Source organism: Carcharhinus amblyrhynchos, chromosome 5 (genome assembly GCF_965287045.1).
Source record: "Carcharhinus amblyrhynchos chromosome 5, sCarAmb.v2.hapA, whole genome shotgun sequence".
NCBI lineage: Eukaryota > Metazoa > Chordata > Chondrichthyes > Carcharhiniformes > Carcharhinidae > Carcharhinus > Carcharhinus amblyrhynchos.
In genome coordinates this window covers 77128963-77145621 of record NC_137328.1, presented here as the reverse complement: position 1 = coordinate 77145621, position 16659 = coordinate 77128963, and the positions used below count along the sequence as shown (strand labels likewise).

The 16659-nt window shown below is 44.8% G+C and overlaps 1 protein-coding gene across 5 annotated transcripts in view; it reads right to left on the bottom strand.

Moving 5' to 3' along the window:
• The window catches only part of efna5b (ephrin-A5b), a 204586-nt gene that overhangs the window by 25884 nt on the left and 162043 nt on the right, over positions 1 to 16659 (bottom strand). For all 5 annotated transcript variants that reach the window (XM_080189047.1, XM_080189044.1, XM_080189045.1 and 2 more), the window contains one exon: positions 4321 to 4613. In XM_080189047.1, coding sequence (XP_080045173.1) covers positions 4321 to 4613 — 293 coding nt within the window. The remainder of the gene's footprint in view (positions 1 to 4320; positions 4614 to 16659) is intronic.

The following is a 16659-nucleotide window of genomic DNA, read 5'->3' as shown; positions in this document are numbered from 1 at the left end:
CAAAACAAGCACATTGCCATCTTCTCCTTGCTTTCAGTATTGAGCCCTGCGGTCACTGAAAATAGCTTTTGGTTATCTCCTTCATCCTTATTATACCACAGTGATCTTCTTGTAGTTGATTTGGTACACATTTCCTTAATAATGGTGGAATGATGACTCTCATTCCCCAGAGGAGACAACCAGCCTGCACGATTTTGAGTCTTTAGGAAACATGTGGTTATGACTCTGGATTTGTTCCTGTTGATATGACTGAAGTACCACACGTCCATAACTTCGGACAGTAGCGGGACATTTCTGGTATACTTCTCAATTTGTCCTGCAGGAGTGATATCTACTTGCTCAAAGTAGGAAATGTTTCCATTCAAACTGCTTATTGATGATGTGTTAGGTAAAGGTAATCAGGAGGGTCCATCAACATTCCCATAGAGATTTGACGGAAGATATTTTATCGTGTGTGTGTTTTGTCAACAGCAATGCCCATTTCTGCATACGACTCGCTGCCAGAGATGGAATCTTGGGGTGAGCCCCAAATATCATTATCAGTGGTCAATGATCAGTTAATAAATTTCCTTTGATATAGATATTGATAAAAATGGTTTCCAGACCTTTCTCTATCTGTGCAAAGTTCATTTCTGCCTTTTTTAAGAATCTTGATGCAAAAACCAATTGGCTTCACTTCAGAATTGGGCATTATGAGAAACCACTACTCCTACCCTATGAGGTGAGACGTCACAGGCCAGTTGCAAAGGTAAATTTAACAATGCCTCTTTAGTTTGTCCAAAGGCTTTCCCACTGATCCACCCATTTCCTGGTTTAACACAATATGTTGTGTAAAAACTGTCACTAGATTATAGAGACAACTTTCCATAACAGTTTAATAAGCCCAAAAAAGAACAAAAGTTGATTTACGTTTTGAGGTGTAGGTGCCTCAATAATGGCTTTGCCTTTTGAAGGCAACTTATGCAGTCCCTTTGCATCTATGACAATATTCTATAGAGGATTGGAAAAAATTATATTCATCTTTCTGTACTCTTAATTCGTAGTCTTCTCATCTCTTGGAGTGTGACATCTAGATTGTGGAAATGTTCTTTCTCAATCTTTCCAATAACTAAGATATTGTCTATATAGTATTGGACTATTGTCTATATAACATTGGTTTCGTTAAGGGGAAGTCGTGTCTGACAAACTTATTGGAGTTCTATAAGGATGTGTCTAGGGCGGTGGATAGAGGAGAGCCGGTGGATGTGGTCTTTCTTGATTTTCAGAAGGCGTTTGACAAGGTACCTCACAAGAGGTTATTGCAGAAGGTAAGGGGGCATGGAGTTGGGGGTAGGGTGTTAGCGTGGATAGAGGATTGGTTGTCAAATAGGAGGCAGAAAGTGGGGGTTAATGGGTGCTATTCGGATTGGCGGTTGGTGACTAGTGGAGTGCCCCAGGGGTGGGTGCTGGGGCCTCAGCTATTTACCATTTATATAGATGATCTGGAGGAGGGAACCGAGTGTATGGTGTCGAAATTTGCTGATGACACCAAGATTGGTGGAATGGCAAATTGTGCGGAGGGTGTGGAGAGTCTGCAGAAGGGTCTAGATAGGCTGGGCGAATGGGCCAGGAAATGGCAAATGGAATTTAATGTTGGCAAGTGCGAGGTGGTCCACTTTGGTAGGAATAATGGTAGAAAGGACTATTACTTACGTGGCGAAAAACTGCAGCAGGCGACGGTGCAGAGGGACCTTGGGGTCCTTGTGCATGAGTCACAAAAACCCAGCCTGCAGGTGCAGCAAGTGGTCAGGAAGGCAAATGGGATGCTGGCCTTCATAGCGAGGGGGATTGAATATAAAAGTAGGGAGGTCTTGCTGCGGCTGTATAGGGCATTGGTGAGGCCGCAGCTGGAGTACTGTGTGCAGTTTTGGTCGCCGCACTTTCACAAGGATATTTTGGCCTTGGAGGGAGTGCAGGGGAGGTTTACTAGGCTGATACCGGAGTTGAGGGGGTTGAGCTATGAGGAGAGGCTGAATAAACTAGGCTTGTACTCGTTAGAGTTTAGAAGAATGAGGGGAGATCTCATTGAGACGTATAAGATGATGGATGGGATGGACAGGATAGAGGTGGAGAGACTCTTCCCGCTCAGAAAGGACAGTTGGACTAGGGGGCACAGCCTCAAGATAAAGGGGGGGGGGGGGGGGGGGGGGGGGGGGTTTAGATTGGAGTTGAGGAGGAACTTCTTCACTCAAAGGGTGGTGAATCTCTGGAATTCTCTGCCCGTTGAGGTGGTGGAGGCTGCCTCGCTAAATATTTTTAAGACGCGGGTTGATGGGTTTCTGATAAGCGAGGGGATTAAGGGTTATGGGGAGAGGGCGGGAATGTGGAACTGACCCACGACAGATCAGCCATGATCTTATTGAATGGCGGGGCAGGCTCAAAGGGCTAGATGGCCTACTCCTGCTCCTATTTCTTATGTTCTTATGACTCTTAGAATTTGATCCATGGCACACAGGAACAATGCAGATGCAGACATGATGCCAACTGAAAGTCTTTTATGTCTGAATAGCCTTTTGTGTGTCACGATTGCCATATATTGTTGTGAATCTGGATCCATATTCATCTGGGGATAAGCTTTATGAAGGTCAATTTTACTGAAGTGTTAGAGTCAAGCCAATCCAGCGAATAAATCATTGATCAGGGCAGAGGATGCTGCTGTCCACAAAGTGTTGGATTGATATTCTTTCTCCATCATGGGTACTTTCAGCATGGCCCAATCACTCACATTCACGGGTTCAAAGGCTCCAGTCATAGAATCCCTACAGTGCAGAAGGAGGCCATTCAGACCATCAGGTCTGCACAACAACAATCACACCTAGGTCCTAACCCCATAACCCCACATATTTACCCTACAGATCCCCCTGACACCTCCCTAACACTAAGGAGCAATTTAGCATGGCCAATCAACCTAACCTGCACATTTTTGGACAGTCCTGATCAAACTGCTCTAATTCTACATTGCATACAGTGCTGACCTAGCCTTTAAGCATCCTTAATCTTTAACTTTCATCCTTTATCTTTAACCTGACAGATCTCCTTCATGCTTCCCAGCTCCCCATTAAAAACAATGGGACGTTTCTTTAAAATCTTCAATAGGCCTGCTTCGGAATTTGACATGACGTTCATCTCGGCCCAGTTTAGATTGATTCTCTCCAGCCTGATTCTCCCCACTGGAGCTAGATAGTTACCTTTAAAGATATGTAGGGCAAGTCTGTAGTCTGTCTGTTTAACTGCACATTTACATCAACACAGCCACTCAATTGAACCACTTTTCCAGTATCGGATTTTAATGTAGGGTGGGATCCTCCCGAAAGGATTCAAAGTATTGAACTCACATAACACTCGAATAAATCCCACTACTTTTTTCAGTGGGATTTTCAAAATAAATCTTCCACACACTGTGCACTGTAGAGTGCACTAGCGTGAATCTCATTGAAAATCAGTGGGCAGGGCCTATCCCCGCTGAAGCAGCTGGCAGAAGAGCACTAAGCGAGCCACTGTGTATGCGGCAATCTCTTAGCACTGAGATCGGCGCATGCGTAGTAGCCCAGCGCTTTCAGCCTCCCTCCCAATCACTGACAAGCCCTGTGACCCCGCAATGCTGGCCTTCTGACCCTTGTCCTCCCCCATACCCTTGTACAATCACTGTTTGCACACTGGAATGGATGAAAAAACCCAATCATATAAGATAAGAACAGTCTGCTTTGATCATTTATTCTAGGAAAAGTAAGGAAGATCCATGCATGGAGCGAACTTCATTTTAAAGAGGATTTGCTTTGTCCATTAATCTTCACCGGAAAAGCTGACTGAAGTCTGATCTTTAAGGTTGAAGATTCAAAGCCAAAGTCCATATAAATGTTGATCCTCATCAACTGCCTATGCTGTCCAATGCCCTGTTTTCTCAACAAATTGAATGATTCCACATTGTGGAGCCATGACCATTGACTTTCAGGACCTTTAATTGCAGTTCACAAAGTAGTCCTGCCTCTCTGGGGAAAAATGTTTAATTTGGAGGCACAGAAAATCCAGAATTTTTCATTTTTGTCAGTGACATTACATGCAAGGTATGAAATAGGATTCATTTTTGAGTCATATGTTTTTAAAGTAAATACTAGTTAAATGCTTTCTTTCAAGAAGAATGTGCCTTGGGAGACTCAAAACAACGCCTGAAAGGTAGTTGCTAAATAAGGTTCACCTTGCAAAAACAATCACTTAACAGGTTGTTGTGCAACACCACTTTCAAATTATTGGGAAAACCAATGGAAAAGGAAAAATACTTACAGATGTAGTAATATTCGCGGCCAGGCCTGAACTCAAATCCTAACGAAAATGGAGTAAACAGTTGGAACTTTTCCGAGAATTTTAAAGGACCGTTGGACGCATAAGGCCTGTTACACTCCCATCGCTTGAACCCTTTGGAGGTGTGATCACACAAGCTGTAGCCATCATAATTCACCATGTAGAGAACATAGCGCTCAGTCTTGTCTTCAGGTACAGAGTCATCATAATGAGGGCAGAAAACATCTAAGTAATCATTGATGCACACTTCAATGTGGAAATCACCTTTCATGAACCTGCAAAAAGAAAGGGAATATTATTTTATTTCAGCAGAAGAAGCAGTTGGTGTTATACATCATCTCTGTCAACATTTATTTAGGAGAAACAAATATTTCCTTAAAAATTTTGCAGTTTCATAATTAAATCTACCTTAAATCGCAAACATTTAAATCCACATTACAGTACACTCCAAGGTGTGCAGCTTTTAGAAATTTTCACTCAACTCCTAATAATAGAAATGTACACAGCAGGACAAGGTGACTTCTATCCTTCAGGCTGGACCCAGAAATCATTCATTCAAGTTAATTAAGATGAAAGTATTATTCAGAGCTTTTCTAAATGCTGGACAGGTTTCTCCCACCGCTAATCAACCCCCATCCCCCTGCACCACATCTTCTGCACTAAGATCTCTCCAAGGGACACACAGATTTCTCCAGCATGTTTCACACAGGTACAGCTTCCAATCACCCCCTCACCACACCCCACTCCACTGCCCCAATCTCTGTTAGAAAATGGTACAGCTTCCACATTTCTATTTGGAGCTTCTCTGTATAATGTGATTAAGAATCTTAGCAGATTAATTCTTGAACATGTCTCCATCTCTGCTGAGTCAGGAGCTTTCATTGATAAAGGCAAAATACTGCAGATGATAGAATCTGAAACAAAACTAGAAAATGCTAGACAAACTCAGATCTGACAAAGGTTCATCCAGACTTGAAACACTGGCTCTATTCTCTCTCCACTGATGCTGTCAGACCTGCTGAGTTCCTCCAGCACTTTCTGTTATTTGTTTACTTGGTAACTTTTTTCCAGAAATCAGTTAAAGTTGCTGCCATCTATTTGAACATTTTGTTTAAAACCAGAAATGTTTTTAGTACACTTGGACAGAATGACAAAAGAAAGTGTTAATAACATCAATTGGGGCCTAAGCATGTGGCAGAGAACAGGCCCAAAGGAACTGATCAACGCTGACAGAGCTACAGTCATTGGCACTGGTGCTTCCTTGGTTCTATCACAGTGGCTGCAGTGTTAAGCAGATCTGAGAACTCAGGACAGTAGCTCGAGAATGTAATGCATGGTCAGCTGATCCAAGACATACTGTCGACAGCGCTTAGTAACAAAGGAGTCATGTGTCAGCTTGTTTGAATAAATGCACAGTGCTCTGGCCTCAGGGCAGCTAGTCCCTAATACTGAGACTTCATGTTGCAAAATCCAGACACTTTTAAAAATGTGGTTTTGCATGGAATATTAAACTACAACTGTTGCACACCCCAAGCAGTTCCGTGAAAGAAATCGTCTCACCTCTCTACTTTAGCTCCATTTAAAGTTTATACAACATTCTGAATTATTGGATAATCATAATACTCGACCTGACATAAGTTTTGGAAAGAAATCCAATGGTGAGCTCATTTTTTAAAACTGTAAATACTGGCCATCTATATTTGTCCCAATATTCTCATTAAATTATAAATGTGTCTGACATATAAGTGTACTGAGGGTCCAGTATTAATCCTGGAAACACTAATATGCAACTGTTTTTAAAGAAAGCCCATGCAGATGCAAAATAAGTAGTAATAAAACTTGCTATTTTTGACAATGTCTCAGAACATAAATAGTAAATAAAATGAAGGGATTTTGAGCCTTTCCATTCAGTGGTACTTGTATTGTAGTTGAAGTTTTCTGGCAATGTCACATCACTAGGGCCATCTCTAATTTGAACATCAAGAACTAAGACACACGTTATTAAACGAATGCGCAACATTAATTACTGCCATAACTGCTTGACTTGAGATTTCTGAATGAAAGCCAGCCATGAAATTTGGCTTAAGATGCTGACACAACTACTTGTGTTAGCAAATAATGATTTTTAGATGCACACAGCAGGAAGCTTCCCCATCACCACTTCTAGAAGATGACATACACTTTCACTTGTACCTGCTGTCTGAAATGGCTCATTAGGGATAATTAAACACAATCGCTCATATTTCAAACACCTACATGATTTTGAAAAGTAAATTGATTATCCTCAATCCTTCAAGATGTGAGCACTAACCAGAAGATGATGTCCCTCAACATTTCCTACAAATTCAATAATTTGATGGCCATCATCCAAAATGAAAAATTCAAGTCACTAGACCCATTCCAAACATAATTACGCCAATTTTCCCTCTTCTGTCCCCATAAGGCATATGAATTTCATGCCCCTATGCTGATAACTATTTCTTATCAGTTACAATCTTTATTGATCATTTTGAACAAGGTTGGCCCTTCCTCAGACATACAGTTGAAGCTGTTCCTATAATATTTTAAAAGTTAAAACAGCTATGCGAAGATTATTAGGTGTGCACAACACTGTGAAAAAGTGAATTGAAATTTAATAAGTATGTTTTGTAACTCTATTGAAATGTATTTTTAATAGCTTTACAAATGTACCATATGTCTCCCCACCACTCAAGATGTACAAGACATACTGACTATGCAAAATAACAGGTCATCAATTCTTGCTGATGATTGTACAGCTTTGTTAGTGATATGTTTCACTTTACTTTCAAACCCGAGAATGTATTCTTGACCTTCCAAACGAGTATGGTGTCTTTCTGCTCAATATGTTTTACCTGTGTGAGGAATACATTGTGGGTTTGAGGAAATTGTTAAAACAAAAGAAATGCACAATAGGGAATAGAGAAATACTAAATTCTTCCTGAGACTGAGAAACACCCAAGAGCTGTTACATTACTCTCTCAGGCAAGGCTCGTAAATCATAGAATCCTACAGTGCAGGAGGCCATTCAGTCCATCGAGTCTGCATCAACCACAATCCCACCCAGGCCCTAGCCCATGCATTTACCCTAGTTAGTCCCCGTGACACTAAGGGGCAATTTAGCATGGCCAATCCACCTAACCCGCACATCTTTGGACGTGGGAGAAAGCCCACCTGGAGGGAGTCCACACAGACACGGGGAGAACGTGCACACTGCACGCACAGTGACCCAAGTTGGAAATCAAACCTGGGTCCCTGGCGCTGTGAGGCGGCAGTGCTAATCACTGTGTTGCCCAAAATCCCGCCTGAAGGTAACGGAGAATCCTGTTCTGTGAGCCTCGCCACCCTGGAAAAATTCTGGCCTATGCCTTTGATATGGAACAGACAATGCATTCCACTTCTCCCTGTTGTACGTTATTCTCACAGGTATCATCAGTAGGGTAAAACTAACCATTAGGTTGTCTACGAATAGTTTAGCACCACATTCCCCACAAACATGCTGTGTGTTAACAAGAGAGAAGTGACGCCCATTTGGTCGCGCTTCAGCCCTGAATCAAGCAGCACTCCACACCAACTAGAATCAGCTATCCCAGGCCAACCAGTGACCCATGGAATCACAGTGGCACAGCGGTTAGCATTGCTGCCCCACAGCGCCAGGGACCCAGGTTCAATTCCCTTCTTGGTTCGCTGTCTGTGTGGAGTTTGCACAGTCTCCCCGTGTCTGCATGGATTTCCTCCAGGTGCTCCGGTTTCCTCCCACAGTCCAAAGATGTGCACATTAAGTTGATTGGCCATGCAAAATTGCTCCTTAGTGTTCCAGGATGCATATGTTAGAAGATTTAGTCGGGTAAATGTGTGGGATTGAGGGGATAGGACCTGGGGTGGAATTGTTGTCAGTGCAGGCTCGATGGGCAGAATAGCCTCCCTCTGCACTGTAGGATTTCTATGATTCTATGTAAGAGTGTTGGATTTTGTGCAATACACTCAATTAACAATTTGATATAGTTAAAAAGCATCACGTGCTAGTATTGGAAACTACAATGAAAGCTGAGAGGAGGAGCGGTCAGAGCATCAAGCAAGAATTGACTGAGTATAGATTACTTAAGATGAAAACAGGAAAGTAATGTTTAAGAGTTTCCTATAACTGTAAAATGCAATGTACCCTAGGTAGTTCTGTTCAAAAGCTGACCTAGATTGGCAATGTGTCTGTCCCCAATGGGTTTTCTATTTGTTAACATAAATGCTCAATACATCTTGAAAGTGAACTTGGTTCTAAAACTCAGTCCCTTCTGAAGACTAGATTACATAGTATCAGCCCAACAGCACGAAGGCTGTGAAATGTTGTTTACATAAGCACAATTGAAAATTACATTTGTGGGGATTTATCAGTATAAATATCATTTTGTTTGTGAAGGAGCTGGAATGAACAGAGCTCATGCCCAGGTGCACCAGCCAAATATGCCCCCTGCCAAGGGCACTCAAGCCTTGTCCAATAAGTAGCTGCCTGTTACAATCTTTGGAACCCAGCTTCCAAACACACTGACGCCCACGAAACAAGAAGCGAGCTCACTGTCAATGCCTGCAGGCTCCAGAACTGGAGCGCAGCAGGCCAGTATGTTCAGTGAAGACGGAATTTTCTCACACCCATATTGATGGATTTGAAGGTGGGGCATGTGTGGAAATTTAGTGCCTCAGGTCAGCGCCTGACACTTTTCCATCTTGAGGCAAGCTTCCTGGGGCTGAATGCCATTGGAATCAGATTTCACTCAGTAGTAGGGGGAAGGTAGTCAAACTAATTAAAGTCTCAATAAGGAGACATTTTCCGAGAGGGATGTACGTTCACCAACGTCACATGGATCCCCTGTTGTGTTGGAAGATTGGCAACGCTTCACTGGCAGCCTCTCAACAGGAGATCAAAACTCCATCAGAGGCTGTTACAAATGCCAGCATCAGGAAGACACAAAGCAGCATAACTTTTTCTTACAGATGGGTCCCGTTCAAACTGAGTACCACCACAGTTCTGGGCTGTGCTCATTGTAACTCTCTCCAAACCCTTCATGAACAATTCCATTCTGAGAGACCCCCTATGTCTCCCTCTGCAGCATTCATTTGTGCAGAGACTATCTGTTGACCTTCCCATTGACCATAAAGGCAAAATCTTCCAAACTCACAACCATTACCATCAAGAAGGAAAAGTGCAGCAGATACTATAACCTGGAAGTTCTCGTACAAGTCGCTCACAATCTGTCCCTTGATCCAAATTATAATACGGGTCATAAATAGTTGAGGTCCCAACACCGATCCTTGGTTCGTGTGCCAACCCAAAAATGACCCAATTATCCTGCCTCTGTTTTCTACAGATGGCCAATCCTCTATCCATTTTAAACTATCACCCCCAACTCCTATTGTGCAGTTACCTTATACGTGACAACTTATTGAATGCCTTTTGGAAATGCAAATACATTGCATCTACTGGTTTCTCTTTATCCATCCTTCTTATTATATCCTTAAAGAATTCTAATAAATTTGTCAAACGTTCCCTTACCCAGAACCACATTGACTCTGCTAGATTGTATTATTATTTTCTAAATGTCTTGCTACTATCTCCTAAATCATGGATTCTAGTATTTGCCAATGATAGATTTTGATTTGATTTGATTTATTATTGTCACATGTATTAACATACAGTGAAAAGTATTGTTTCTTGCGTGCTATACAGACTAAACATACTGTTCATAGAGAACTAAAAGAAAGATTTCAGGATGTAATGTTACAGTCATAGCTAGGATGTAGAGAAAGATCAACTTAATGCAAGGTAAGTCTATTCAAAAGCCTGACAGCAGCAGGGAAGAAGCTGTTCTTGAGTCGGTTGGTACTTGACCTCAGACTTTTGTATCTTTTTCCTGAAGGAAGAAGGTGGAAGAGAGAATGTCCAGGGTGCGTGGGGTCCTTAATTATGCTGGCTGCTTTGCTGAGGCAGCAGGAAGTGTAGACAGAGTCAATGGATGGGAGTCTGGTTTGCGTGTCAGTCTAATTGGCCTATCCCTTCTAGGCAGGCTTTCTGCATCATCAACCATGAAGTCAGATAGAGAATACTTGTTCAAAGTCTCGACCATATCCTCATTTCTCATTAATAATTCCCCAACCTCACTGTCCAAGGGCAGAGCACTTATTTCAGCTGCTTGCTTCCTTTTAAATTACTTATAGCAGCTTTCACTATCTGCTTCCATATTTCTTGCTAGTTCTCTCTCAGATTTCAATTTCCCCTCTTTTTCCAGTTATTATTTCCTGGTTTTGAACATGTCCCCAATCTTCCTGCTTTCTGTCTCCCCCCAGACTCTAACAGTGATTTTACATTTGATGTTTTCCAGGGAGAGTGAGCGCGAGCGAGTGCAAGAGCGAGCAAGAAAATGAGAGAGAGAGGGGATGAGAGAGAGAGAGAGAGAGGGGATGAGAGAGAGAGAGAGGGGGGATGAGAGAGAGAGAGAGGGGATGAGAGAGAGAGAGAGAGGGGATGAGAGAGAGAGAGAGAGGGGATGAGAGAGAGAGAGAGAGGATGAGAGAGAGAGAGAGGGGATGAGAGAGAGAGAGAGGGGATGAGAGAGAGAGAGAGGGGATGAGAGAGAGAGAGAGGGGATGAGAGAGAGAGAGAGAGAGAGAGACAGAGGGGATGAGAGAGAGAGAGAGAGAGAGAGAGAGAGGGGATGAGAGAGAGAGAGAGAGAGAGGGGATGAGAGAGAGAGAGGGATGAGAGAGAGAGAGGGGATGAGAGAGAGAGAGAGAGAGAGAGAGAGAGGGGATGAGGAGAGAGAGAGAGAGAGAGAGAGAGAGAGAGAGAGAGAGAGAGAGGATGAGAGAGAGAGAGAGAGAGAGAGGGGATGAGAGAGAGAGAGAGAGAGAGAGAGAGAGAGAGGGGATGAGAGAGAGAGAGAGAGAGAGAGAGAGAGAGAGAGAGGATGAGAGAGGGGGATGAGAGAGAGAGAGAGGGGATGAGAGAGAGAGAGGGGATGAGAGAGAGAGAGAGAGAGGGGATGAGAGAGAGAGAGAGAGAGGGGATGAGAGAGAGAGAGAGAGGGGATGAGAGAGAGAGAGGGGATGAGAGAGAGAGAGAGAGGGGATGAGAGGGAGAGAGAGAGAGGGAGATGAGAGAGAGAGAGAGGGGATGAGAGAGAGAGAGAGGGGATATGAGAGAGAGAGAGGGGATGAGAGAGAGAGAGGGGATGAGAGAGAGAGAGGGGATGAGAGAGAGAGAGGGGATATGAGAGAGAGAGAGAGGGAGAGAGAGAGAGGAGGATGAGAGAGAGAGAGAGAGAGGGGATGAGAGAGAGAGAGAGAGAGGGGATGAGAGAGAGAGAGAGAGAGAGGGGATGAGAGAGAGAGAGAGAGGGGATGAGAGAGAGAGAGAGAGGGGATGAGGAGAGAGAGAGAGGGGATGAGAGAGAGAGAGAGGGGATGAGAGAGAGAGAGAGAGGGATGAGAGAGAGAGAGAGAGGGGCAAAGAGAGGAGCGCGAGAGGAGGGGCAAAGAGAGGGCGCGCGGGGAGGGGCAAAGAGAGGGCGCGCGGGGAGGGGCAAAGAGAGGGCGCGCGGGGAGGGGCAAAGAGAGGGCGCGCGGGGAGGGGCAAAGAGAGGGCGCGCGGGGAGGGGCAAAGAGAGGGCGCGCGGGGAGGGGCAAAGAGAGGGCGCGCGGGGAGGGGCAAAGAGAGGGCGCGCGGGGAGGGGCAAAGAGAGGGCGCGCGGGGAGGGGCAAAGAGAGGGCGCGCGGGGAGGGGCAAAGAGAGGGCGCGCGGGGAGGGGCAAAGAGAGGGCGCGCGGGGAGGGGCAAAGAGAGGGCGCGCGGGGAGGGGCAAAGAGAGGGCGCGCGGGGAGGGGCAAAGAGAGGGCGCGCGGGGAGGGGCAAAGAGAGGGCGCGCGGGGAGGGGCAAAGAGAGGGCGCGCGGGGAGGGGCAAAGAGAGGGCGCGCGGGGAGGGGCAAAGAGAGGGCGCGCGGGGAGGGGCAAAGAGAGGGCGCGCGGGGAGGGGCAAAGAGAGGGCGCGCGGGGAGGGGCAAAGAGAGGGCGCGCGGGGAGGGGCAAAGAGAGGGCGCGCGGGGAGGGGCAAAGAGAGGGCGCGCGGGGAGGGGCAAAGAGAGGGCGCGCGGGGAGGGGCAAAGAGAGGGCGCGCGGGGAGGGGCAAAGAGAGGGCGCGCGGGGAGGGGCAAAGAGAGGGCGCGCGGGGAGGGGCAAAGAGAGGGCGCGCGGGGAGGGGCAAAGAGAGGGCGCGCGGGGAGGGGCAAAGAGAGGGCGCGCGGGGAGGGGCAAAGAGAGGGCGCGCGGGGAGGGGCAAAGAGAGGGCGCGCGGGGAGGGGCAAAGAGAGGGCGCGCGGGGAGGGGCAAAGAGAGGGCGCGCGGGGAGGGGCAAAGAGAGGGCGCGCGGGGAGGGGCAAAGAGAGGGCGCGCGGGGAGGGGCAGAGAGAGGGCGCGCGGGGAGGGGCAGAGAGAGGGCGCGCGGGGAGGGGGGGGAAAGAGTGTGCACACCAGTGCGGCGGGGGAAGAGAGTGCGTGCACAGGGAGGGGGAACAGAGTGCACACGCAGGGAGGGGAATCATTAGTTCTGGCCCCAAATTTCTCACTTCCAATTAGAAGGTGAAATTCCATCATGTTGTGATTACTCTTACCTAAAGGATCCTTTACTGTGAACGTATTAGGTCTTCGGACATCCCTAATTGGACAGCAAACTTCATGCTGTCTTTTAATCAGCCACCTCCGTAAGTTTGTATAGGTGACCATTGATATGGTATAATTTATACCCAGTAATTGTCCTAATGCCTTTGAATGTTATTAGTCTAGAAGATCTGGCTTTGAGAAGGGTTGTGCAGAGATTGCGGGTAGGGGTGATGACAGTCCCAAATTTTCTTCGTTCCTAAAATTTGGATTGGAACTTCATAAAAAAATGAAATCATATTTCTGTACGTATAAACACACCTCTCAAATTCCAGAGTGGCATGGTAACAGTGTGCCCAAACACACCTAATTACTGCAGAAGACAAAATAAAAATACTTCCAGTCAAAATGTTTTTACACTCAAATTTCAAATCACACTGGAGTGTATTATTTTCACAATCAACAGGATTAATTAAAAATGCAGCTGTAAGTATAAATACATTGTAATAATCTTAATGATGTTTTAAATTCTAATTATCTAGACGCATTTCCTGATTTTGTTTACAAGACAATCAAGGAGGGAAAATTGGATAAGGTCGGTAATCAGATGCAGGGATCGTGATACACAAGTAAGCCAGATCTATTCACAGTGATGCAGGCAACATGCAAACTTTGTGCTGCTTTCTAGTTTAAATGAGAGTGGCTTGTAATCCAATGCTTAATGCACTGCTGCTTGTCTCAGCGTGGGACCCAAATTCATGTGCGGCTAGCATCAATTAAAATCTCTTAAAGGAAAGTAGCATTTTGGTTATGGCAGGTGCAGGTGCTGGAAGTTGTTCAAGAAGTGTTTATGAGCGGAGAGAGGAGAGCACCAGACAGCACGGTCCAAGGTTCCCCGATGAGTACTGGAGCCAACGATGCAGGAGGTGGACAGGAGGAGGGCGCTTTTCTTCCCTCAGCCAGTCAGGAGACTCCCACAGGGCAGTGGGTGCAGATAGCTGATGTGGTAAATATCAAGAATTTGAGGATCTGGATGCAATGCTGAAAAAGGTTCAATGGCCTCATGTGACTGATCAAGATCGGTGACTGAATGGTCACATGCCACATCCTTTAGAAATGGATGACTAGCTTCAAATACTGTTTCAGAATCACTATCACCACTTCACTAGCCTGCCAACAGTCTCTATCATGCACAACTCATATCAAGCACACATAACCTTCACATTCATCACATTCTTATTTCTGAAAAGCTCACACTCACATCCTGCATTCACTGCCAGCTATTCAACTGTGGCAGGCACATCACCCAGACATCTTGCAGTTAATTCATAACTGCTCTGAGGTTTGCAGATCTAGTTTCAAAAGGTGGAAGACTTTTGTGAGCATCTTTTTTATCAAGTGCTACCTTCCAGCTACAATACACACATACTTGAGTCCTATCTACAAATATTCTCTGATAAAGCACAGACATTGAGTACCAGGATGTAAGCTAAATGGTGGAATTTGATTAACAAACCTGAGATAACTGTTTCCTATTCAAGAGCCAAAGTCTAGATATCTCGCTGAAACAGCAAATCATCTCCTCTTAAACATCAGACTCACTGTCCTTAAAAATCAATTTTAACACCAGGAAAGGAAGCTTCTTCTGTCATTCTGTAATTTATTTTTCAATACACTGTCTGGGTTTGTTCTATCCCGAAAAAAAAATAATTAAGTGAAATGAGATGGAACCAGAATACAGGCAGTGCTTTATGATTCTCCCCAGCTCAGGATGGGGAAAAAAAAACTTCTTGGGTACAGCTGTCAAGAGCAGGGAACTGTTAAAAGTGAGATTGATGTAAAAAAGAGCGAGACTGATCACAACCCATTTAAACGCATGGAGTTGTATTTATTTTTATAAGTGAGATACTTCAGAAAAGGTGACATTTCTCAGCTAAAATTAGTGAGATTCAATCCATACAAGTGAGACTTGGCAGATATGTTTAAATCCTAATAGATCTGTTTGAGTGGCCTTGGTAGGCACAATTATTCAGAAGGGTTTACCTGAGTGTCAGATAATCAGCATAGCAAGTTGGCCTACCATTCAGTGAAAACATTGACTTTCTGTAATGAAACCAGTGCTGAAAGAGCTGCTCTGTGCTCAGATCAAAACCACAAATTGAGTTTGCTGACCAAGCACGCAGGCATACACAGCTGCTTCGAGACATGCTGAAAAGGAGGAAGTCCGTGTTAGCATTGTGACCACAATTCATATCTGTCATATATAGTGCAAGTGATCTGTTCAGTATTCTTTCATAGGAGCAGAACACTACATTAGTGTGAAGGTCCTAGCAGTAGCACCACTTCATTTTCTAAGCCAGGGAAAACACTTCTGCTCTCAAACCCTAATCTCTTCAGATCTGAAATGCAGTGCCTTGAAAATCAAAAGTTCTGCATGCATATATCCAAATGCTAAAAGTTAGATATATTGCTGTATTATAGCCATGGGGTGGATTCACATCCCACACTCATATTCAATGGAACAAAGCAAAAAGTCTGTATAAAGAATACAAAAAGAGTTCTTTGATACTAAACTGAAGTAATGAATTTCCCATCTCACTCCTTCCACTGACTTTGACGAAGGTTTGGACAACAGATAACCCTTGTACCTTTCCAACTGTCATACTGCAGAGGTGTTAATTTGAAGAATAGGGCCAGGCTTTGAAACTCCATCATCAGTACCAAATGGGGGTCCATGCTTGCTGCCAGCAGAACCAGCTCAGTACATTCCCCAGAGGTGGCATTCTGGTGCCAATTAAGGCTGGCAGCTCCCAATCCTTGGCAACCCCACCAGGGAGATGGGCATTGCTGAGGCAGATCTGTGATTGAAGCAAGTCTTAAATTAAAATTCAGAGGAGGCAAGTAGGCTGATCCCTCCAGATGGCTCATTATGGCCAAGGGAGCGATTTCCCAGGCTACAGCCCCCTCTTTGGCCCAGCAAGCCTCCAGTCTATCACTTCATCACTGGCAATACCACAGGTCCAAAGAATTGACCCTAATAGAGTTGATAAATATTTGAATTGACTGCCCACTTCCTGCTTCCCTTTGCAGGAAATCTCTCTTCATCCAGTGCCATCACTCCCACTTATTTTCCTGGCCCCAGCTCATCCGCCACCATAGGGCTGGGAAATCCCTGCTCAGAACTTCAATAAACTATCAAGAATGGGAAGCCAAGCCTGAAGCTATTCACAGTCCACAAATACACCTTAATGAAAGAACCTTTGGACAATGGGAACCTCGATTTCCTCTTGGGAGCAAACAGGGATTGAAGTGAAAAGTACCAATCCCACTTCTACCATGGCCCAGGGTCAATAGAAAGCATTTTTATTTGAAATGATGCAAACGATTGCCAGGGTGCAATCAAAGAATGGAAAAAATCTGTTTTTGTTTTCGGATAAACATTTTACTTGAGACAGCATTTCATAGCTAGCATTTGTTAGCCAACATTATTTTGCCAAAATACTATTTTTGTTTTCTCTAGTTGGTGCAAATGATAAAAGATTCAGTGTTCTGAAGAAGTCATACAAACTTAGAATGTTAACTCTATATTTCCACAGATGCTGCCAGACTTGCTGAACTTTTCCAGCATTTATTGTTCTTATTCCAAATTGCCAGCATCTGCC